General features: G+C 43.0%; 1 protein-coding gene across 1 annotated transcript in view; it reads left to right on the top strand.

Annotated features, from left to right (window-relative positions):
- NINJ2 (ninjurin 2) overlaps positions 1–24,507 on the top strand; it is a 78,691-nt gene that overhangs the window by 51,254 nt on the left and 2,930 nt on the right. Inside the window, exons 2-3 of the mRNA XM_060779701.2 lie at positions 16,757–16,988; positions 23,780–23,957. Of these exons, the coding sequence (XP_060635684.1) occupies positions 16,757–16,988; positions 23,780–23,946 (399 nt within the window). The 3' untranslated portion in view covers positions 23,947–23,957. The remainder of the gene's footprint in view (positions 1–16,756; positions 16,989–23,779; positions 23,958–24,507) is intronic.

The raw sequence follows: 24,507 nt of genomic DNA, 5'->3' as shown, positions 1-24,507 counted from the left end.
ATGGGAACACATGCCCACAAGCACACATCACTGTGCTCAAACTCACTGCAGAAGCGCTTTTGGATTATCGCACCCCCTAAAAACACTTTGAACATCAATTCAGAGTGCTTTCAGTTGCCTAAAAATTTGAGTTTCCAACTAAAGATATAATTGATAGCTTAGATCAAGATGTGACAGATAGCAATAGAGCATGCAGCAGACTTTCTGATCCTTCATACTCTTTTGGTCAATCCTCAGACTCTGGTTAATCCTCATACTAGAAGCCAATCCTCAAACAGAAAAGGTGCAACAATATTATTAATATTATAAGAGAGAAGAGGTACCATCCCATCTATATATAAATAAAAATGTAATGTTTGTTTGTGGGATTAACAGAACTCAAAAACCACTGGACAAATTGACACCAAATTTGGACACAAGACACCTAAAAACCCAATGTATGTCCTTCACACACAAAAAAATGATTTTGTCATTTGGGACTTGTAGTTGCTGGGATTTATAGTTCACCTACAATCAAAGAGCATTCTGAACCCCACCAACTATGAAATTGAACCAAATTGGCACATAGTTGTCCCATGACCAACTGAAAATACTGGAAGGCTTTGATGGGCAGTGTCCTTTGTTCTTGGAGTTGTAGTTCACCTACATTCAGAGATTACTGTGGACTCAAACAATGATGGATCTGGACCAAACTCTACACGAAGACTCAATATGCCCAAGTGTGAACACTGGTGGAGTTTGGGGAAAATAGAATCTTGACATTTGGGAGTTGTAGTTGCTGGAATTTATAGTTCACCGACAATCACAGAGCATTCTGAACCCCACCAACGATAGAATTGGGCCAAACCTCCCACACAGAACCCCCATGTGAGCCACAGCAAAGCGTGACAGGGGATGGCTAGTAAATAATAAAAGAACTAACTAGGTTAGAATTGGAGCCCCTGGTGGTGCAGCGGGCTAAACCGCTGAGCTGCTGAAGTTGCTGACCAAAAGGCCAGCAGTTTATATCCAGGTAGTGGGGTGATCTACCGCTGTTAGCCTCAGCTTCTGTCAACCTAGCAGTTCAAAAACATGCAAATGTGAATAGATCAATAGGGTTAGGATTAGGGGTTAAGGGTTAGGGTTAGGGTTATGCCAGCCACATGACCCAGGAGGTGTCTATGGACAATGCTGGATTTTTGACTTAGAAATGGAGATGAGCACCCCTTAATCCCAAGCTTAGGCCTCTCTGCTGCTCTTTATTGATGAAGGAATCCTGCTAGTGACATAATCAAACTTGCATGTGGGGTGTTTTTATTAGACAACCCCCCTCCTTACTCTCAGCCCCACCAACATCACAAACTTGGTTTTTGGGGGCATGAGAGAAAGTAGCAATAATCATTGTATGATTGCCATATCCAGCTGATGGGATGGAAGCTGGGATCCATATACAGAACATATACTAAACATCAGGTGGGGATGTACTGTAAATGATCCCAGATGGGCCTCCTCTCCAAAGGAACTTGAGTCCTCCCTGTAGAGCAAGCAAGGATCCAATGCAGAACATTACCAAACATAATTATTTTAGATTGCTGTGAGTTTTCTGGGCTGTATGGTCATGTTCCAGAAGCATTCTCTCCTGATGTTTCATCCACATCTATGGCAGGCACCCTCAGGTTGTGAAGTCTGTTGGAAACCTCACAACCCCTGAGGATGTCTGCCATAGATGTGTGTGAAATGTCAGGAGACAATGCTTTTGGAATATGGCCATACAGCCTGGAAAACTCACAGCAACCCAGTGATTCTGGCCACGAAAGCTTTCAACAACACATACATCTTCGTTATTGCAATTTCATACTGGAGTGTCAATCACTTGTATTTCACAGTTATCCACATGTCTTGCACTACAATGATATCCAGCGTAAAAAGTTAAAGGTTTCCCCTGACATTAAGTTTAGTCATGTCTGACTCTGGGGGGTGGAGCTCATCTCCATTTCTAAGCTGAAGAACCGGCATTGTCCGTGGACACCTCCAAAGTCATGTGGCCAGCATGACTGCATGGCTTGCCGTTACCTTCCTCCCGAAGCGGTATTTATTGATCTACTCACATTTGCATGTTTTTAAACTGCTAGCTTGGCAGAAGCTGGGGCTAACAGCGGGAACTCACCCTGCTCCCCGGGCTTGAACCATTGACTTTTCAGTCAGCAAGTTCAGCAGCTCAGCGGTTTAACCCGCTGCACCATCAGGGGTCACTGATATCCAATGTCGCAATTACATAATGCAAGCAGAACATGACTTTACTATTGGATATTTGCAATATATGATCTTGGTCTATACTTTTCAGAAATTCTGGGGAGGGAAGGAGGTACTATACAGCCCTCCATAATGCTGAGAGTGAGATACCGAGATCAGCAATGGCAGTATGTGTGTCCTTTATGGAGAAGGGAAAACAGAGTGAAGGTAGTGCTAAGTGCCCTCTAGATCTGTCAAGCAAGTTCCCCGTCTCCAAGTGACAGCTGAAAAGCAGAATCTTGTTTCAATGTCAGCGAAAGGGCAAAGTGGGTGGGAGGAGGGGAGCGAAAGGAGAGGGGTGAGCGTCTATGGAAAACCTTTTGAGAGTCTCGCAAAGCCTGCTCTCCTTGCACAGGAACAGTTGGTGTCGCCTTCTGTGAGCCGCAGCAAGGAAACAAGTTGGTCTCAAATATCTGAAGCGAAAAGCATGCAGACCCATTCTTTGCTCAGCCAGAGGTTTCCATTTAATCTGCCTTTGCACAGTGGGAATTGTCAAGTGCATATATGTGGATTCTCCAGGGCTTCAAGGAGCAAGTTAGACATATCTCTAAAAAGTTCCAGTCATTTTGTTAATTGTACAATGTTACTTACACTTACTTTTCTTCTTATGTGGGTATGACCTCACTAAATGGTGAAAGAAGCATATATCACAGGCATGGGCAAACTTTGGCCCTCCAGGTGTTTTGGACTCCAACTCTTACAATTCCTAAAAGCCTCAGGCCCCTTCCTTTTACCCCTCAGCCACTTAAATGTAAGGGCTATGGGATATTAAATACCGATCCCACAAGCTGACACCAAAAATATAAAGGCTAGGGATTATTTATGACCCAATCCCACCAGCTGTACCACCACTTGTAATGGAATGTGGCCTATTTAAGTAAAATCAAAAGCTGAATATGCTGGAACTATCTTCTGGCTGAAAAAACTTTTTAAAGAACACCGGCTACCACCACACTTAAAAGAAATGTTTAGCCCTTGGCTTGACTTGAGGTATCTTTAGGCTAGAATGTGCTGGATTTGCATTCAGGCTTTGTACTCTTAGGTAACAATGAAGAGATTTCTTTCTAAATACACGCTGCCACCATTTAACCTTGATTTCTGTAATAATTTGCTTTAGAAATCCTCACACAGGGGCATACATGAGACAGATGTTGTGAACAAATAACAATGATGTTTATTTGAGAGAACTTGAACGATATAGGCTTTAAGATCGTCCGGGGAGGCCCTGCTCTCGGTCCCGCCTGCATCACAGGCACGATTGGCGGGAACGAGAGACAGGGCCTTCTCGGTGGTGGCCCCTCGGCTATGGAATGTCCTACCGGTAGACATCAGACAGGCTCCCTCGTTGCTGGCGTTTCGGAGGAAGGTCAAGACTTGGCTCTACGAGCAAGCGTTTGGCTAATCAGTGCAACTGAACAACTGAACACAGGAAGTCGGTAAAATTGAACATAGGAATGGCACAAGGATTATGAGAATGGATCTTGTTTTGTTGAGGCGTCATGAATTGATAAGGAATTGATAATAATTGTTGATTTTGTTGTAATGTGTGATGTGTTTTTAACTGTATATTACTGTATACCTTGCACTGTGTAAACCGCATTGAGTCGCCTAATCTAGGCTGAAAAATGCAGTATAGAAATAAAGCAAATAAATAAATAAATAAATAAATCTTAGCGGTTTCAATATTAAATAAAAGTGTATGGTTTCTTTAAACAGTTCAGCACTTAGTTGCAAATACACTCCTCTCTCCCTCCAGAAACTACTGACAGGATTCCTCTTTGCCTAGTATTTCTAAACTTCACACAGACAGTCCTTTCCTTCTGGATCTGTCTCACCACCTCATCAGCTATCCTTCCCAATAGCTATACATCTCACTTACTAACTCTGCTGACTAACTGACCAACTTCTGGCTTCACTAACTCTTCTCTTCCAACACACACTCACCCTGACTCCTCCCTCCTTCACACCCAACCCAATCTGAGCTGTCAGGTTTGAAAACGCTCCCTTAAAGTCAATTTTTTTCTTTTCTCTAGTTAAGCTCCACCCACTCTCTCCCAGCCAATCACAAACTCCCCTCATTTCCCTCCAAGCAGCTCCTAAGCACTGCCCCCTTCAGGAGATGAGTTTCAAAGATGGATGCCCCCAGGCACCCTTCTAAAATGGCTGCTGAATTTCCTGGGCCTACTTTTCTGAGCTTTTCCTAACCTAACAGGTAGGAAATTCATGAGACAGCTCCAGCTCCCCATGTGGGGACTTGAAAGAAGCTTTCCACAGGATGGTAAAAACATCAAACATCTGGGTGTCCCATGGGCAACGTCCTTGCAGACAGCCAATTCTCTCAAACCACGACTTGCCGTTTCTCAAGTCGCTCCTGACACACACAAAATAATCATGGGAGTTGCAGTTTGGTGAGGGAGTGACAGTCTTTGACAAAGAAGGCTAAAGGCCTTGTAAAACTACAACTCCCATGATTCCATGGCATTGAATAATAGTGGCTAAAGTGGTGTCAAACTGCATTAATTCTTCAATATAGATGCACCCCTAGTCTGGCTTCTTGACATTTTTTAAAAACAAAAAATGCCAGGATTGAACTTGAAACCTTTAGCAGGCGAAGCATGTGCTCTGCCCTAGAACTTCTGAGAGTTTCTCATCCCAGAGGGTTAAGCAGGTGCTTCACTTTTCCTGCTGACCTCAGCTGAATGCAGGAGTCCTTAATTTTGGCTCGATTGCACCTGTTGTGTTGTGAAAGCATGCTATCTCATTCCAGGCTATAGCATTGGCTTCCAGAAATGTGCAAATACAAATTAAACAGGAATCCACATGGGTGTTAATGCCGAGATAGCTCTGTGTTTTCCCCCTCTGCCAACGTTGTTCACAACGGTATCCAGGATATTAATCTTCGCATGCTTTTGCACACACCCGTCCCCTCCTAGGTCATGCTGAAATCTAACACCCCGAATTCGAGGTTCTTGGAGAGTGTCAGAGCTCTGTTTTTAATAGCCATGGCTGACCCGGGTCAGTTTCAGGTCAGCCAGGAGGCAACGCATGACAGCCGACTGGAGCTTGCATCCTGGCAAGGTAGTGATCCTTTCAGCAGGGAAAGATGAGAAATGAGCGCTGATTTGGAAATATGCCATCTTCTTTCAGTTCCTGCCTTTGACTTATTAATAATGCATTTGAGCTCAGTTTAATTCTAATGCTTGTTGAGGGAGCTGAGCTATTACACTCACTAACATTTCACAGCTGAAAACTAGGACATGCGTACTGGCTACGCAAGATCAGAGTGGGATCAAAATTACAAAAAATGGAGATGCACACACACTTTTCGATACAGAAGGAAATGTCTCACAGATCATCCAAAATAAGTGCATAGAACAGTGTTTCCCCTGATCACCAAAATGCACAAAATATAAGCTGCATGTTTTTGAAGTTTTGCTTTAATTCAGTAAAACGATCAAGTGGTAATCCAGTGAAAGATCAAGATAACATTAAAAGGCATTTCAGCAAATCAGCAGACTTTTTGGTTTATCAGGTACTTACTTACTTAGGCAATCCCTCATTGTCCAAGTAGGATTGTCTTCCAAGATTGATGTACTGGAGGTGGGTACGTTGGTGACTGTGGAGCCCGATTCTTGATCTGCATGTTCTCCCACAGTGAGGGCATCGGTTTCCAGGTGGAAGGCAGTCCTGGTCGGGGTTGGCTTGATGCGCCTTCCTCTTGGCACGTTTCTCTCTTTCACCCTCCATTCGTGCCTCTTCAAATTCTACAGCACGGCTGGTCACAGCTGACGTCCAGCTGGAGCACTCAAGGGCCGGGCTTCCCAGTTCTCCGTGTCTATGTCATACTTTTTAAGGTTGGCTTTGAGCCCATCTTTAAATCTCTTTTGTTGTCCTCCAACATTCCATTTTCCATTCTTGAGTTCGGAGTAGAGTGTCTGCTTTGGGAGATGGTGGTCAGGCATCCAGACAACATGGCTGGTCCAGCGGAGTTGATGGAAGAGGACCATCTCTTTAATGCTGGTGGTCTTTGCTTCTTCCAGCACACTGAAATTTGTCCACTTGTCTTCCTAAGAGATTTGCAGGATTTTTCAGAGGCAACGCTGATGAAATCATTCTAGGAGTTGCATGTGATGTCTGTAGATAGTTTTGCAGGCATGTAGCAGGGTTGGGAGCACAATAGCTTTATAAACAAGCACCTTGGTATCCCTATGGATGTCCTGGTCCTCAAACACTCTGTGCTTCATTCAGAAAAAAGCTGCACTCGCAGAGCTCAGGCAGTGTTGTATTTCAGTGTCAATGTGGACTTTTGTGGAGAGGTGGCTGCCAAGGTAGCGGAAATGGTCAACATTTTCTAATGTTACACCATAAAACTGTTTTTCCGGCATTGGAGAAATATTGGCTGGTGACTGCTGGAACTTTTATCAGGTAGTGCTTGTAGAAAAGGGAACTACATAAAATAGAAATCAGGCAGCACAGAATGTTTCAGATTTAATCTGTAGCTAATATGCTTTCTCTATTGGATCAGTGGGTCTTTCCATTATGTATTCGACCCTACCCACTGGTATTTCAAACCCACACAAAAGCACTGTTCCTTTTTTGCACTCTTGCTGCTGCTAAAAAAGTAATTGAGCAAAATATTATGCCAATTGAATGAAAAGGTGCTCCAGGTAGCAAATGCCAGTGCAACGTTCCCTTGATCTCTTCCAGGCACCCTCTCCAGTTTGGTGTAACTTTATTTTTTTGCCATTATGAGAATATATCTAGAAATGCTGCTGTTCCATAGGAGCTGCCTCTGTTAGGCTTTTCAGAGTGAAAACTGGATGGAGTCCCTATTTCCTTAAAGCATTCAGTTACTGTCTTCTAACATTATGCACATAGTTTGGTACTTTAACCCAGATCTTCTTAAACCTTTTCCACCATTTTTGCCTGAGAATTTTTTTACATAACCCCAGGTATTAGATATAAAAATCAAACATTTACTGAAAGTAAATCAACATTTGCAAGACTTGCTAAACAGACCGATTTTCCTTTTTTATGAAGTACAGTTGAAGCATTTTCTGTAGTGTCCACAGAAAACACTGCACGCTGTTGCTAACAGATTTCTGTAAATAGAAACCTTTTACTGTTGCCAAATTTTGTGACCTCCAACACTGAATTGGAGCAGTGGTTCCCTACCTTTTTTTGACCAGGAACCACTTGACTCGGGACTCCTTTGACCTGGGACCACTCTCCAACATTAGTACTAAAAGGCCACTAAATCAGTTTTTGGTCAACTTTTGATTCGGTTTGGTTATTTGGGGTTCTGATTCAGAAAATTGCACTGGATAGACCACATGAGCTCTAGTTTCTGATATAGAACATATCCAGTAGTCACCATCTGCACATCCACAGAAAACCATATTTAATAATCTAGAGCTGATGTGGTAGTAGTAATCTTTCATGAGTAGTCAACCCCTCCCCTCCTGACATTCCTGTTGCCTCGGCAGTATAAGAGGGTTTTACGAGATCAGTCTCTCTTATTGCCATGTGGTTTCAAGGAAACAGTGTAGTATGTTGAAGCATGTAAAAATCAGTTGGTGAGTGTGTTAACTGAAAAATGCAAAGCCCAGAAGCTAGCTGAGTCTGGGAGTTTTGTCAACAGTTACATATTTAAGTTTTCTGTGCAGGAGCTTGCCGAGACAGGCGTAGTATATTTGCTTCTTGGTTGCTGGAAGAAGATCCTTCACATGGACACCTAAAGACCATTTGAATCTCTCTCAAAGGACATGACTGTATAGATGTTGCCCTGCATAACAAAGAGTAAACACCAATTTCAGCAGGAGCTGCACATTACCTGGAAGACCAGTTAAAATTTCCTCTTCTATGCAAATTTCAAAAGAAAAGGAGATATTTCTTGTTTTTATTCCGGTAACCCTGGCTCTTATGAAATGGAATAATAAGACTATACTTGTGTGGTATGGACATATACTGGTACATCTTGCTTCTAGGAGAGCACTTGCCCATTTGGATTGCCTGTCATCTTGTTGCTGTTGCTACAGCAAGATGAGGCTTTCCTTAATCAACCGGGATCAGTTTGTTTAGGGGTAGTCCATGAAAACAGGACTTGGACATAGTAAACCTACAATAACTTCTGGAAGACTAAAAGAAGCCTTTACTATTTATACTTCTAGGTACAATGGTCGAAAGAGAAAAACATGCACAATTAATCTGTTTGATTCCTATGAATGACTGCATATGCTTTTAAGTGTGCCAAATAAGCCATAAAACTGTCTATTGACATCCTTTTGTCTTGATTTACTAGCACAAGAAATGTTGTGCATGCTAAAACCACAGCCAAGTTCCCTTGTTATCAATTATTTCACATTGTTCCTTGGAAGTGGATCATGTCAAAAGGAGGGACTACAACATAATGAGCACAGTTTAGATACTTTCTTAAGCTCATATTTGGGAATCTAAAAGGGTAAACCAGGCATGGGCAAACTTCGGCCCTCCAGGTGTTTTGGACTTCAACTCCCACAATGAGTTTTCCAGGCTGTATGGCCATGTTCCAGAAGCATTCTCTCCCGGCATTTTGCTCACATCTATGGCAGGCATCCTTGGAGGTTGTGAGGTCTATTGGAAACTAGGCAAGTGGGGTTTATATATCTGTGGATATATAATATCTATCTCCCCCCCCCCCCCCCGTGGCACAGTGGGTTAAACCGCTGAGCTGCTAAACTTGCTGACCAAAAGGTTGGCAGTTCAAATCCAGGGAGTTGGGTAAGCTCCTGCTGTTAGCCCCAGCTTCTGCCAAACTAGCAGTTTGAAAATATGCAAATGTGAGTAGCTCAATAGGTACCACTTCTGTGGGAAGGTAACAGTGGGGTGAGCTCTTGCTGTTAGCCCCAGCTTCTGTCAAACTAGCAGTTTGAAAATATGCAAATGTGAGTAGATCAATAGGTAACACTTCTGTGGGAAGGTTACAGCACCCCATGCAGTCATGCTGGTGACATGACCTTGGAGGTGTCTATAGACAACGCTGGCACTTCGACTTAGAAATGGAGATGAGCACCACCACCCCCAGAGTTGGACAAGACTCAACTTAATGTCAGGGGAAACCTTTACCTTTATTATATCTATTTCCACATATCTATAAACATCACTTGCCTAGTTTCCAACAGACCTCACAATGCCAGAGGATGCCTGCCATAGATGTGGGTGAAACATCAGGAGAGAATGCTTCTGGAACATGGCAATTCAGGCAATTCAGTCTGGAAAACTCACAGCAACCCAGTGATTCTGGCCATGAAAGCCTTTGACAATCATTATATTTTTGAAAGTTTCAATTAGCTAAGGATGTGATTGTCTGGTATCATGGGACTTCTCAACAACAGTGTCATTTTTTGTTTATATTCTGCCTTTTTATAAGAACTGAAGCCAATTTGTATCAATTAGAATTCCTAAAAACCACGAAGTGTCCCAGATATGTGTATATTATTTATACATTTTAAATGGCAGGTTAGTGGCAGAGAAGAATTTATGGAATCAAAATCCAGATTTGGTGACTGTTGAGTGTTAAAACAATGATCTTTTCCTCTCTCCAGTCAAGCTGTTGCCGTAGGATTTTGCAACAAGGCGTGATTTTGCATTCCAGGGGTGTCTCTCGTTTTCTGGCTCAGATTCCAGCGGAGAGCTCAATGGCAGAGCACATTATGTGTATCCTTCTCTTCAGGCATGTCTGGCTGGCTGTGCAACTTGAAAGTGCCTAGACTTCTGCTCCCCAACGTTCCTGTGGCCCCTTTTGTTTTCTGGGTCTGAATCGCCCGGGTGACTCTCTGTGTTTTATTTGGCATTCTGCACCGTCTCACTTGGAATTAATGGCCTTTTAATAAAGTGCCTCCCCAGCTCGGGGCTGCCAGCAGACACTCTCAAAGAGGATTATTTATCATTCACATGGTCTCTCTCTCTCTCTCTTTCTGTGTCTCATGCTCGCCTGTTATCTTTTTCTTTCTGCTCTCACCTAAAGTCTTAAAAATGGGCAATAGCAACTGTACCCTTTGCTGTAACCCAGGGGATATGAGAAGCTCTTTCTCTCTATATAACCCAGTTCTAGAGTGATTGGAAGTTCCTACGATTAAAAAAAAAAATCCAGCAAAGCATCTTGCATATCGGGGTTGTTGTAGGTTTTTACGGGCTATGTGGCCATGTTCTAGAGGCGTTCTCTCCTGACGTTTTGCCTGCATCTATGGCAAGCATCCTCAGAGGTTGGTAACACAATTGGTTAATCAGTTGCAATAAATCACTACCAACAGAAAGGTGGCAAGTTCAAAGCCCGAGTCGGGGTTGAGCATCCGCCAACAAAGAGAAAAAATAGGACAAGTGCAAAGAAGCCAGAATGGATGTCCAAAGAACGTCTAACTGTGCTAAGACACAAAGGAGACATGCACAAGAAGTGGGAAAAGGGAGAAATCACCAAAGAAGAATTCAAACAAATAGCCAACACCTGTAGGGAAAAGGTCCGCAAGGCTAAAGCACAAAACGAGCTCAGGCTTGCCAGGGACATTAAAAACAATAAAAAGGGATTCTTTTCTTATGTCAGTAGAAAAAGAAAAAACAATTCCTTAACAATCTTTTCCAGAATCTTGCCCTGCTTCCTTCCTCCTGCCTTTGCTCAGGTTTAATAGGCTTTTCCATTGTTGTTGTTGTTCATTCGTTCAGTCGTTTCCGACTCTTCGTGACTTCATGGACCAATCCACGCCAGAGCTCCCTGTTGGTCGTCACCACTCCCAGCTCCTTCAAGGTCAATCCAGTCAATTCAAGGATATCATCTATCCATCTTATTTTATTTATTTATTTATTTATTTATGACATTTATATGCTGCCCTTCTCACCCCGAAGGGGACTCAGAGCGGCTTACAAGGTATATATACATACAATATATTATTAACATAGTATAATATCAGTTTTAAATATTGCTATATTGCACTATATCAATTATACCGTAATATTATTAGTAATATTACATGTAATATAAATATATAATTATAATATCATATTATTAGTAGTAGTATTATATTGCATTACATTACAATATTATAAATATTATATGTATACACAATATATTATATATTATATTATAACATATTATCAGAATAACACAAGAGACAAGGTGGAACTGTCCCCTGGCCCCCCTTTCTTCACTCCGGCCCAGAGCAGCAGTTGGTGCTGGGGGGAGGGGTCCCCAACGGATGGCAAATGCAGGAGACATCTTGCCCTTGGTCGACCCCTCTTCCTTTTTCCTTCCATTTTCCCCATCATAATTGTCTTCTCTAAGCTTTCCTTTCTTCTCATGATGTGGCCAAAGCACTTCATCTTGGTCTCTAATATCCTTCCCTCCAATGAGCAGTCAGGTTTTATTTCTTGAAGTATGGACTGGTTGGATCTTCTCACTCTCCAAGGCATCTCAGCACTTTCCTCCAGCACCATAGTTCAAAAGCATCTATCTTCCTTTGCTCAGCCTTCCCTATGGTCCAGCTCTCACATCCGTTGGTGATTATGGGGAATACCATTGCTTTAACTATGCAGATCTTTGTTGCCAGCGTGATGTCTCTACTCTTCACTATTTTATCAAGATTGGTCATTGAGTTTCCTCCCAAGAAGTAAGCGTCTCCTGATTTCCTGGCTGCAGTCTGTGTCTGCTGTAATCTTTGCACCTAGAGATACAAAGTCTGTCACTGCCTCCACGTTTTCTCCCTCTATTTCCCAGTTGTCAGTCATTTTTGTTGCAATAATCTTGATTTTTTTATGTTTAACGGCAACCCAGCTTTTGTGCTTTCTTCTTTCACCTTGATTAGAAGGCTCCTCGGCTCCTCCTTGCTTTTGGCCATCAAAGTGGTATCATCTGCATATCTAAGGTTGTTAATGTTTCTCCCACCAATTTTCACCCCAGCCTTGCATTCGTCAAGCCTTGCACATTGCATGATGTGTTCTGCATACAAGTTGAAAAGGTTGGGTGAGAGTATACAACCCTGCCATACGCCTTTCCCATTAAGGTTTTTCCATAATCCCTCCATATTACCGAGATTTTAGCTTATCCAGCATTCTGGCGGCCCATTTATGTTGGACTTGACTGTATTTGGAAGGCAAGGATCCCTCCATAAAAAAGTAGCAAATTAACTTGGACATTCGATCAAATTAAGTGTTGGGATTCTTAAAACAGTTAGTTCAAAGTTTTAATCCCTGGTATTAGGAGTTAAGACCTGGCCTCAGTATATATGCAGAATTCCCTTCCAACATCACAGAGGTTTTGATCCCCCTCCCGAAGAGAAAAAAAAGTCTCTGAATGTCTCTCCCTAAATCAAATTACAAGTCTTGATTAATGCCATAACACATTTTCTTGGAATGCCTTCAGATGAGAAAATAATCCCTGAATAAATGAAAAGGCAGAGGCCCGAGGCTGTTTTATTTTAGAGATCCACATGATGTTTTTGTCCCCATGTTTAGGTATTTCTTGGAAACTCAGAGCATTATCAGGGACTTTTCATTCCTACTTCCTAGGTCATTTTAAATTAACCCAACATTTTCTTGGCTATCTATATTATGATGGAATGGTCATAACTCACTCTCTGCAGTCAGAAGACCGAGAAGGAGAGAAGGAGGCAAACTGCCAGGGATCCGCAACTCCTGATAATGGTGGTCTTGCCCAGGTCCAAGGAGCTGAAGGCTGAGGCAAAAAGTGAGATGTTTCTCCCCAGTAGGAAGTTGCAGAAGACTATTACCACCATTGATTAAGCAATCAAAAGACAAGGAGTAACAGCCCAGGAGCTATTAAATCGGAGATGATGATCTAATTAGGCACTTGGTGTCTTGCGATAGCTGTCTATACAATCCCCAGCCACTCCTGGATGGCTTGGTTACCTTCAGTCATCCCTTTCTGGTGACTGGCAGTATTTTCAGCAGTTTATTTATTTACAGTATTTATATCCCACCCTTCTCACCCTGAAGGGGACTCAAGGTGGATCACAGAACACATATACACCAAACATTCAGTGCCGATTATATAATGGCCAGACAGAGAATAGTTTCCCATCTTTTGGCATCTTGGTGGCTGTGCTTGTTTCCGGCCACGAGGGTGCTGTTGCTCCATCTCCCTGCCGAAGAGCTTTCTTTTATTCATAAACTTCTTCCTTTTTCTGATTGAAATGCTGTGCCTAAATACCTCCCTGCTTTAACACAGTGCCCATTTATCTACTCACATTTGTTTTCAATCTGCTAGGGGGCAGGGAGCTCGGCTAAAGGTCAGGAGCTCACCTTGACTATGACTTTGAACTGTCAACCTATTGCAGCTGGGGATTAACTTGCTGTGCTAAAGCCTTAGACCTTAGACTGGTCACAATTAATGACTCCATTTTTTGCTCCTTTGCTCTTCTGGACTATTGACTTGTTATTATGGTTCTTGGAGTGGCTAATGACCAATATCATGTTTTGCCCTATAGTTTTAAATGAACCATGCACGGCTGTATGTCTTTTTTGCACATGGCTACAGACTGGCTACCATTCTGTTGAAAACTGCAACACTAGTAGCTAGAGACTTGTGTTTCAGGGGGGCATTGAATCTGACCTTAGTTTTAGTCTAAATTAGGCATTGGCGAATTGGGGCCCTCCAGTTGTTTTGGACTTCAGCTCCCACTATTCCTAATATCCACAGGCCCTTTCCTTTTCCACCTCAGGAGCTTGAGGGGGGAAAGGAAAGGACCTGAAGCTGTTAGGAATGGTGGGAGTTGAAGTCCAAAACATCTGGAGGGCCCAAGTGTGCCCATGTGTGGTCTAAACTTTGCAAGATCTGTCCAAAGTGCTGAAGCCATTTGGGGTGTTCTTTGGTCCCAATTCCTAGTTTAAAAAATATTTCAGAAGCTCAATCTGTACGAATGTTGAAAATATGTCAGGAATTGCATTTATTTTTACCATGTGCAGAAACAGGGGATGGTGTGGTCGAAATACATTTGAGTGCTTACAATGCTTTCCATTTTTAACATATTCGTCGGAAATAAAGAGGCTTTTGTGAGCAGTGACAAGCATGCATAAATGAATATTGAGAACCCCTGGCACTAGTAAGGAGATGCAAATCTGTGTTGTATTTTTGGGGCTGTCATGCCTGTTCCAAACGCCAGAATTGGATGTCAGAGAAGAAGCAGTTACATCAACCATTAGGCAGTGACCTCTTTTTCAGCTCTATAACAAACAGATGGGCCTAAACACACAGGATTAGATTGCGGTTGTAGAAAACCCCTGGAGGTTCTCTGGATTGCACTCAAAATGTTTGTTTATCTCCAGCAGTTGTACGCTTTATTCTCGCTCTGTTTTTACAGCAACATCCACTGTTTCCCATTGGGCTCTGGGCCCATTCATTGCTACTGCTAGTGAATGGGCAAGGCCAGCTTAGAGGGTGCCATGTGCGCCACCCTGTGGTTATTTTGATAACAGCAGTGTATTTGACATTGAGTAGCAAGCAATGAATTAGCTTCAAAACTTTATTAGATTCTTCCCCCAATTTACAGTGCTAAAATAAGGAAAAAAAGATCATGAGGATTGTAAGGTGGTAGGGAAGAACCAAATGCCCCAAATGCCCCAGATCCTGAAACCTACACTAAATCAACCCAGGTTAAGGGTAAAAGGTAAAGGTAGTCCCCTGACATTAAGTCCAGTCATGTCTGACTCTGGGGTGTGGTGCTCATCTCCATTTCTAAGCCAAAGAGCCAGCGTTGTCCGTAGACACCTCCAAGGTCATGTGGCCGGCATGATTGCATGGAGCACCGTTACCTTGCCGCCGGAGCGGTACCTATTGATCTACTCACATTTGCATGTTTTTGAACTGCTAGGTTGGCAGAAGCTAGGGCTGACAGCGGAAGCTCACGCTGCTCCCCAGAATCGAACCTGTGACCTTTCAATCAACAAGCTCAGCAGCTCAGTGCTTTAACCCACTGCGCCACCGGTTAATACTAGAGCTTCTCGTGGAGCAATGGGTTAAACCCTTGTGCTGGCAGGACTGCTGACCAAAATGCCATCAGTTTGAATCTGGGGAAGCTCCCAATGTGGGACATGAGAGAAGTTTCTCACAGGATGGTAAAATATCAAACATCTGGGCATCCTTGCAGACTAACAATTCTCTCACACCAGAAGTGTCTTGCAGTTTCACAAGTTGCTACTGAAATGGAAAAAAAAATACAAGTCTGAGAATCTGTGAAGTGTTTTGGACACCGGGATTGTGGCACAGCTGGCTGAGTGTCAGCTGCATTAAGATGACTCTGACCAAAAGGTCATGAGTTTGAAGCCAGCCCAGGTTGGAGTGGGTTTCCAACCAATTGTGTAGCCCATTGTTGACCTTTGCAACCCGAAAGACAGTTGCATCTGTCAAGTAGGAAAATAAGGTACCACCTTAAAGTGTGGGGAGGCTAAATTAACCAATTTATGAAGCCATAAAAAAAGACTCCAGCAAAAGCATGCGGGGAATGCGGAAGTACTTCATCAGTGTCGCAGATGGATGATGAAAGCGACAGCTCCCCTGGTGGCCAGAAAAAGTGAAATAGCCTCTGTCTATGTCTGTATATGTTGTATGTCAAAATTGGCATTGAATGTTTGCCATATATGTGTACACTGTAATTCCCCCAGAGTCCCCTGCGGGGTGAGAAGGGCAGAATATAACATCTGTAAATAAATAAATGAATAAATAAATATTGGATTTTGGATCCTGCCCCCCCTCCCCCCCCCCCCCCCCCCCCGGTTTTAGAAAAATTGTATGTGTATATACATACAGAATAGGATATCTTGGAGATATCTGTCTAAAGACGAAATTCATTTATATTTCTTTCTTTCTTTTCATGTCAGGAGCGACTTGAGAAACTGCAAGTCACTTCTGGTGTGAGAGAATTGGCCTTCTGCAAGGACGTTGCCCAGGGAATGCACGGATTTTTAAAATGTTTTTAGCATCCTTGTGGGAAGCTTCTCTCATGTCCCTGCATAGAGCTGGAGCTGATAGAGGGAGCTCATCCGCGCTCCCCCTGGGTTGGATTTGAACCGGGAACCTTCAGGTCAGCAACCCAACCTTCAAGTCATCAGTCCTGCCAGCACAAGGGTTTAACCCATTGCACCAGCGGGGGCTCCTATTTATATTTCATACACACCATTTTAACTATAGCCTGAAGATACTGAGGTCTTGTATGGTTTTCTCCTGATGTTTCGCCTGCATCTGTGGCTGGCATCTTTAGAGGATCATCTGAAGATTCCAGCCTTTTTTTTGTGTCAGAAGCAAATTCAGAATATACTGCAAATCACTTCTGGTGTGAAAGAATTGGCCGTCTTCAAAGACATTGTCCAGGGGATGCCCAGAGGTGTTACTATCCTGTGGGAGGAGAGTCATGTCCCAGCATGGGAAGCTGGGGCTGACAGGCAGGAGCTCATCTCATCACATGGATCTCTCATGCACACATCTTTCTTCTTCCTCCTTTAGACTGGTAATCCTGGATCCAGGACAGAACATGTCATCAACATAAACCGTTATGCTACCAAGAAAAGTGTGGCTGAGAGCATGCTGGATGTGGCCTTGTTCATGGCCAACGCAGCGCAGCTGAAGGCGGTTCTGGAACAGGGGCCTTCCTTCCAATATTATGCTGTCCTGACAGCTTTCATCACCATTTCCCTCTTCTTCCAGACAGCCATCGGGATACTCCTCATTCTCATGGGTAAGGCGCTTGGCTTCTTTCCACAGGTCTTACTGCACGACTTTACAAGAGGAAAGGTGGGATGAAACAGAGAGCTTTGGTTGCTTACAGCTTGGAAAGGTTGGGTTTTTTTTCACTCCTTGAATTTCTTGACAAAAAGAATGATTCCTCACTATGACATGCACTATTTCATTTAAGTCTGCATCAAGATAGAGCAATATGGTCACCTCTATATTGTACGTTGAACATTGGTTGTATCAGAGGCTGACAAACAATGGCTTGCACCTGGCCGCAGAATATGTTCATGCCTGACAATATTTGAATGGAGTCCGATTAGAGACATCTCACACTTGAACCTATGAGGGATATCCAGGGATATTATATTAATAAAACTTACATGGATTGTAGCATAGGCATCACATTATTTTTCCACATAAGCACCATTCAGTTCAATACAGTTTGTCATCCATGGAAGGAGTTTTTGATGCCCGTGTCATAGAAGTTTCCCTCCACCCTTTTCATCCAGTTCATTACTTCTATTTTCACCTCATTGTCATTGGAAAAGTGTTTTCCACCCAGGTGTTCCTTCAATTTAGTGAACAGATGGTAGTCACTGGGTGCGAGATTGGGGCTGTGAGAGGGGTGGCTTAAAACATCCCAACCAAATGAAGTCAACTACCGGGACTGTGGTGCAGCTGGCTGGGAGTCAGCTGCATTAAGATCACTACTGACCGAAAGGTCACGAGTTCGAAGCCAGCCCGGATTGGAGTGAGCTTCCGACCATTTGTGTAGCTTGCTGTCGACCTTTGCTGCTCAAAAGACATTTGCATTTGTCAAGTAGGAAATGTAGGTACCACTTATGCGGGGAGGCTAATTTAACTAATTTATGATGCCATAAAATCTCCAGCAAGCAAACAAAAGAATGAGGAAGTATTCTATCAGTGTCACAAATGGATGGTGAAGCAACAGCTCCCCTGGTGGCCAGAATACCTTCATGAAGCTGGAATGTTAAATAGCCTCTGTGCATCTGTCTATATATGTTGTGTGTCTATGGCATTGAATGTTTGCCATGTATATGTACATTGTAATCCACCCTGAGTCCCCTGTAAATAAATAATAAATGAATTGTGTTGCATGAGCGGTGTGTGGACATGCATTGTCATGAAGGAGACAGACTTCCACTGTCAGCATCCCATGATGTTTGTTTTGAATGGCTCAGCAAAGTTTGTTTATAGTCTCACAATATATTCCATACATTCTGTGTTGACATTACATCCTCTCCATAAACTGAAGTGATTTCACAATGAATCGCAGTGGCTTTCATGCCCTTAGCATTTAGGTAGCATATTACAGCTTTGCACTTGGAGGGAAATGGAATGAGGACGCTCATCTCTAAGCTTCACCACAACACCAGTTGATGAGCTACTGACGACTGGCACTGCTCGTTTGTTTCCTTTGGGTTCCTGCTACACGGCAGTGATACCAACTTCCCCTGCAAAAATTCCCTGTGAGAGCTATGTGCCTTGTAACCCTACTTTGCGATAACTGGGTTGTTGTAGGTTTTTCAGGCTGTATGGCCATGTTCTAGAGGCATTCTCTCCTGACGTTTCACCTGCATCTATGGCAAGCATCCTCAGAGGTAGTGAGGTCAACAACATCTGGAGGGCCACACATTCCACATCATTGAATTTATCAAGAACCGCATCCACATTGTTCTTTGTTGATGTTGTTCATATAATTATTCCCATGATTTTAGCTCTTATGATCTCTCCCATGAGTGCAATAAACAATTCAAGAGTAATGTGTGATATGAGTAATACGTTGCCCAAGGGGTGATTTAAACATTACGAGTATCATGTGTACAAGGCCTCATGCTCTATGTGAAATACAAATTTCCCCAGTGAGTGACAGTGTACACGTCCCTTTTTACTCGACACACTGCAAGGATCTTCACACGGCTCTGACTCTTTTGTGTGTATGTGTACACAGCTAAGGCCCAGGATAATTGTATTTACATTGCCAAACTAAATTCCCATCATTGTTGTCATAGTCGTGCAGATTTGGAGTGTTAGGTTTGCCAGCTTTTGCTCGGTGCAGTTAGATGCGACACATAGCAGTTTAGAAAGTTGCTGGCTGAGCCTACAAGCTGCATGTCAGGAGGTTTCCAATTTTAGACTTCATCTTTGCTTCAGGCTTGCTAGCTGGCCATAAATGGCACTATTCTGTCAGCCCCATTTCTTCAGTGCAATTAGAATATTGTCCAAACTGAAATATTGAAAGATTATTGTGCATGTTTTAGGTGCCTCAAAAGCATGTGGTCTGAAGACATGTGCTTCATTGACCTAGCTAGTGGCTAGATAGAAGATCACCCAGAAACCCAAGAGATCTGAGTTGTGTTAAGGTAAACAATTGTATATAGATAAATAAATAAAAATGTGGGATGCAGGTGTTTTGGACTTCAGCTCCCACCATTCCTAACAGCCTCAGGCTATTAGAGAGATGGGCCAAAACTAACAAAATGAAGTTCAACTGTGACAAATGCAAGATACTCCACTTTGGCAGGAAAAACGAAATGCAAAGATACAGAATGGGGGACAATGCCTGGCTCGAGAGCACTGCGTGTGAAAAACAAGTTAAACATGAGCCAACAATATGATGTGGCGGCAAAAAAGGAAATGGGATTTTGGCCTGCATCAATAGGAGCATAGTGTCTAGATCTAGGGAAGTCATGCTACCCCTCTATTCTGCTTTGGTTAGACCACACCTGGAATATTGTGTCCAATTCTGGGCACCACAATTCAAGAGAGATATTGACAAGCTGGAATGTGTCCAGAGGAGGGCGACTAAAATGATCAAGGGTCTGGAGAACAAGCCCCATGAGGAGCGGCTTAAGGAGCTGGGCATGTTTAGCCTGAAGAAGAGAAGACTGAGAGGAGACATGATAGCCATGTATAAATATGTGAGAGGAAGCCACAGGGAGGAGGGAGCAAGCTTGTTTTCTGCTTCCCTGGAGACTAGGACGCGGAACAATGGCTTCAAACTAGAAGAGAGGAGATTCCATCTGAACATGAGGAAGAACTTCCTGACTGTGAGAGCCATTCAGCAGTGGAACTCTCTGCTCCAGAGTGTGGTGGTGGCTCCTTCTTTGGAAGCTTTTAAACAGAGGCTGGATGGTCATCTGTCAGGGGTGATTTGAATGCAATATTCCTGCTTCTTGGCAGGGGGTTGGACTGGATGGCCCATGAGGTCTCTTCCAACTCTTTGATTCTATGATTCTATGAGAGGGGAAAGGAAGGGGCCCGAGGCTGTTAGAAATTGTGGGAGTTGTAATCCAAAACACCTGGAAGGACGAAGTTTGCCCATGCCTGTACTAGACGAAGTTATGGCCCTTATTCTCTGTTCTGGTGGTCTTTGTCCTCAAGTCAAAGTTTTCCTTAAAACAAAGGGCTACCCTCTGATAGTCCACCCCAAATAGAACATTGATAACTAAGATGTGTGGACTACCCTATGCATTACCCCTTTAATTTCTATAATGTGTCGTTCTCTTTGATTGAGAATAGTTTTTAACATATTTTCTTTATAGAACTAATAAGCCAATGGCTCTTTCGGTGTTCCAGCCTATCCCTAAGCTGTGTATCTTCTTTCATCATCCCCTGTAAACCCAGTTTCTGAGAGTTATAAGCCCCCAGGGTGGTCTCGCTTTCTATTTTTTTTTGACCAACCCCTTGCATTCCTGTGCTGCCCTTATGTGTCCATATGGAGAGAGACGATCTCCAGTTCTGTTCTGGCCTGCTCTCGGGTCAACCCTTCTGTCTCCCGACATGAAGCACACAGGCCTGTCTTTCTCTGCTTGTATGTTTGGCGTTGAAAGGAATGACAGGGTCATGAACTTGGGCTTCTGTTGCCTCAATAGATTCTGTTTTCTATATATAGAGCTTCGTTGCAAAGAGTGGACCATTCCTGTTGGCTTCCAGCTTCTTGTAGGAAAAACTGTGCTGGCTTTTTATAAAGAACCAAGCCACTTTCTCTCCCTTCTGTTCTCCTTCTGTCCCTCCACATCCTACTCCAGTCTGTCTTCAAAATTTGTATAACCAACATGGTAGTTGATGGGGAAGATGACTTGCACTTGGATTCTGCCTCTAAGTTTCCCTGAAACTTTCTGCAGTGGTCGGACAACAGCTGTGTAGATGTGTTTTCAAAGGCTTTTATGGCTGGAATCACTGGGTTGCTATGAGTTTTCTGGGCTGTATGGCCATGTTCCAGAAGCATTCTCTCCTGATGTTTCACCCACATCTGTGGCAGGCATCCTCAGAGATTGTGAGCTTTGTTAGAAACTAGCCCAATGGGGTTTATATATCTGTGGAATGTACAGGGTGGGAGAAAGAATTCATGTCTGCTTGGGGCAAGTGTGAATGGTGCAATTGGTGGCTGTTAGGAATAGTGCGAGCTGGAGTCCAAAACACCTGGAAAGCTGAAGTTTGCCCTTGCCTGAGCTATAATAATGAGATGCTCTTCTGGCCAAAGGTTCTAGAACTACTAAAAATAGCAATCTATGGCACTGTTGTCCTTAATGAATCACTGAACATTTGTACTGTTTATTTTGGCAGGCATTGAATCTGGTTTTCAGTTCAATCCAGTTTTTAAAAAGATAGTAACTGCTATAGCATTTCACATGGCAAAATGCAGCCAAGATGCAGCACAGGGAGATATACAAAGCAAAATACAGCCAAGATGCACCACAGGGACCATGATGGCACAATGAGTTAAACCGTTGTGCTGCTGAACTGCTGACCTGAAGGTTGGCAGTTCGAATCCGCAAGATGGGGTGAGCTGCCATCTGTCAGCTCCAGCCAACCTAGCCATTCAAAAACATGCAAATGTGAGTAGATAAATAGGTACCACTTCGGCGGCAAAAGGCAAAGAAATACTCCAAGCAGTCTTGCTAGCCACACAAAACAAGTGACAACGCAGGCTTCTCAGCTTGAAAATGTAGAAAAGAACCTCCCCAGAGCCAGCTATGAGCACCCCCTCCAGAAGCGGGAAATGGAAGGAGAAGCCTCTGCATTTGTTTGTGTGTCTCATTATATATGATTGTAAAGGCATTGAATGTTTGCTTAGTTACATAAATGCTGTAATCTGCTCTGAGTCCCCTTGTGGAGAAGGGTGGAATATAAATAAAGTGTATTATTATAAGTAATATGCTATACCACTTATGACACTGAGATATAGGGACAGTCCCTAATTATGTTGTAAACCATTACATACCTACAATAGGAGCTCTCACCTTGCCATTCAAACACATACACATAGAGAACATGCTTTCCTATTTATAAATTAAGAGAAATCTTAGGCAAATGTGCTATTCCCAGGGAAGGTGAAGTGGGAGGAAATTATTTCTTTTTGTGTATTTAGGACTGTGGTTCCCAACCTTTTTTTGTCCAGGGACCACTTGACCCAGGTCCCCTTTGACCAGGGATCACTCTCCAACATTACAACCAAAAAGGTTACAAATCAATTTTTGATCAACTTTAGATTTGGTTTGGTAATTTGGGGTGCTGATGCAGAAAATTGCATTGGATAGAACACATCAGCTCTAGTTTCTGATACAGAACATATGCCATCCAGTAGTCGCCATCTGCTCACCCACAGAAAATCGTATTTAATAAGCCTTGGCACAGTAAGAGGGTTTCATGAGACCATCTCTACCACCATTTAACTGCTACGCACATTTACTGATTTTTATAAGTAATATTCTATACCACTTATGACACTGAAGTTTATTGGAACCAGACTCTGAGATATAGGGACAGTCCCTAATTATGTTGCTCTATGAGGAGCAGTTTAAGAAGCTGGGCATGTTTAGCCTGAAGAAGAGAAGGCTGAGAGGGCATATGATAGCCATGTATAAATATGTGAGAGGAAGCCACAGGGAGGAGGGAGCGCGCTTGTTTTCAGCTTCCCCGGAGACTAGGACGTGAAACAATGGCTTCAAACTACAAGAGAGGAGATTCCATCTGAACATGAGGAAGAACTTCCTGACTGTGAGAGCCGTTCAGCAGTGGAACTCTCTACCCCAGAGTGTGGTGGAGGCTCCTTCTTTGGAAGCTTTTAAACAGAGACTGGATGGCCATCTGTCAGGGGTGATTTAAATGCAATATTCCTGCTTCTTGGCAGGGGGTTGGACTGGATGGCCCATGAGGTCTCTTCCAACTCTATGATTCTATGGTGGAGAGGGAGGCAACAGTGTCACTGTTCATCATCAAGCTATAAGAAAATAGATGGATGTTTTTGTACTAGGCCACCACCACTCTCCAATATGGTATTGGGTTCTTGATGTAATGAGACACCCTTTTTGACAAGAAAAAGAATACCGGCCAGTGTTTTTCACATCCCCACTATGTGCTTTTTCATGTCAGGAGCAACTTGAGAAACTGCAAGTTGCTTCTGGTGTGAGAGAATTAGCCATCTGCAGGGACATTGCCCAGGGGATGCCCGGATGTTTGATATTTTACCATCCTTGTGGGAGATTTCTCTCATGTCCCTGCATGGGGATCTGGAGCTGTCAGAGGGAGCTCATCTATACTGTCCTGCCAGCACATGGGGCTCCATCTGCTACCTTGGCAAGAATTGTTTTGTTGTGATGGAAAGGTTCTGTGACAAGAAGAACTAGGAATCATACTGGGAAAAGAACAGAACAATAACATCCCAAAGAGAGAAAAGAATATAATTCACTTTGTGGGTAAGAGGAGAGAAAAACACATTGGGGTCCCTCCATCTGATTTCTGCCTCTGGTTTCTTTTCTGTCTTTATAGCTCGATTGAACCTGAATGATGTGGGGAAACAGCAACGTCTGGATTTGCTCAACAACATTGCCACAATTCTTGTCTTCATCACAGTCATTGTCAACATTTTCATTACCGCCTTTGGTGTGCAGAAGACAGGACTTTATCCAAGTGGCTATGGCCGGAGAATCTACTGAGCCTTGCAAGGGTAAGAAAGGTTTGAACTCCTAGTTACATGGTTGTGCTCTTTCTTAATCCCCATTGTTGCTCGAATCCTGTCGATGCTTAACCATTAGTGTTTGCTATTAAGGGAAAGTACCTATTTTATTGATGATGGCTGGCATCCTGTCCAATTTAGAGCAGTCTCCCAAGCTTTAGTGTAGCACTCCCTACTGAATAAATACTGTGAGAAGCTCACAATTTTTCATGACATTTTTCTCCATTCCTATTGATCTACAATTCCTGGAGATTTTCGCAATATCAAAATAGTGGAGAAATAATGTGTGATTATACATAATATTAAACAAATAAAATTGATTATGACAGATTTCAAATTTCTGGCTAATATATAAACAAAATAACTTTTTGGAAATAGGAAGGTTTGGGGAGAGGGGACAGGATATAAATAATGATGATGATTATTATTATTATTACGATTATGGTTGTTATTAACCTTCTTAAACTCATCGAAGAGTATGTCTAACGAGGCCAGGAGTGAGTTCAAAACCATTGTAAACCAAATTACGTTTCTATAAAGA

Source organism: Anolis sagrei, chromosome 5, assembly GCF_037176765.1.
Source record: "Anolis sagrei isolate rAnoSag1 chromosome 5, rAnoSag1.mat, whole genome shotgun sequence".
Lineage (NCBI taxonomy): Eukaryota > Metazoa > Chordata > Lepidosauria > Squamata > Dactyloidae > Anolis > Anolis sagrei.
This window is presented reverse-complemented; position numbering and strand designations above follow the sequence as displayed.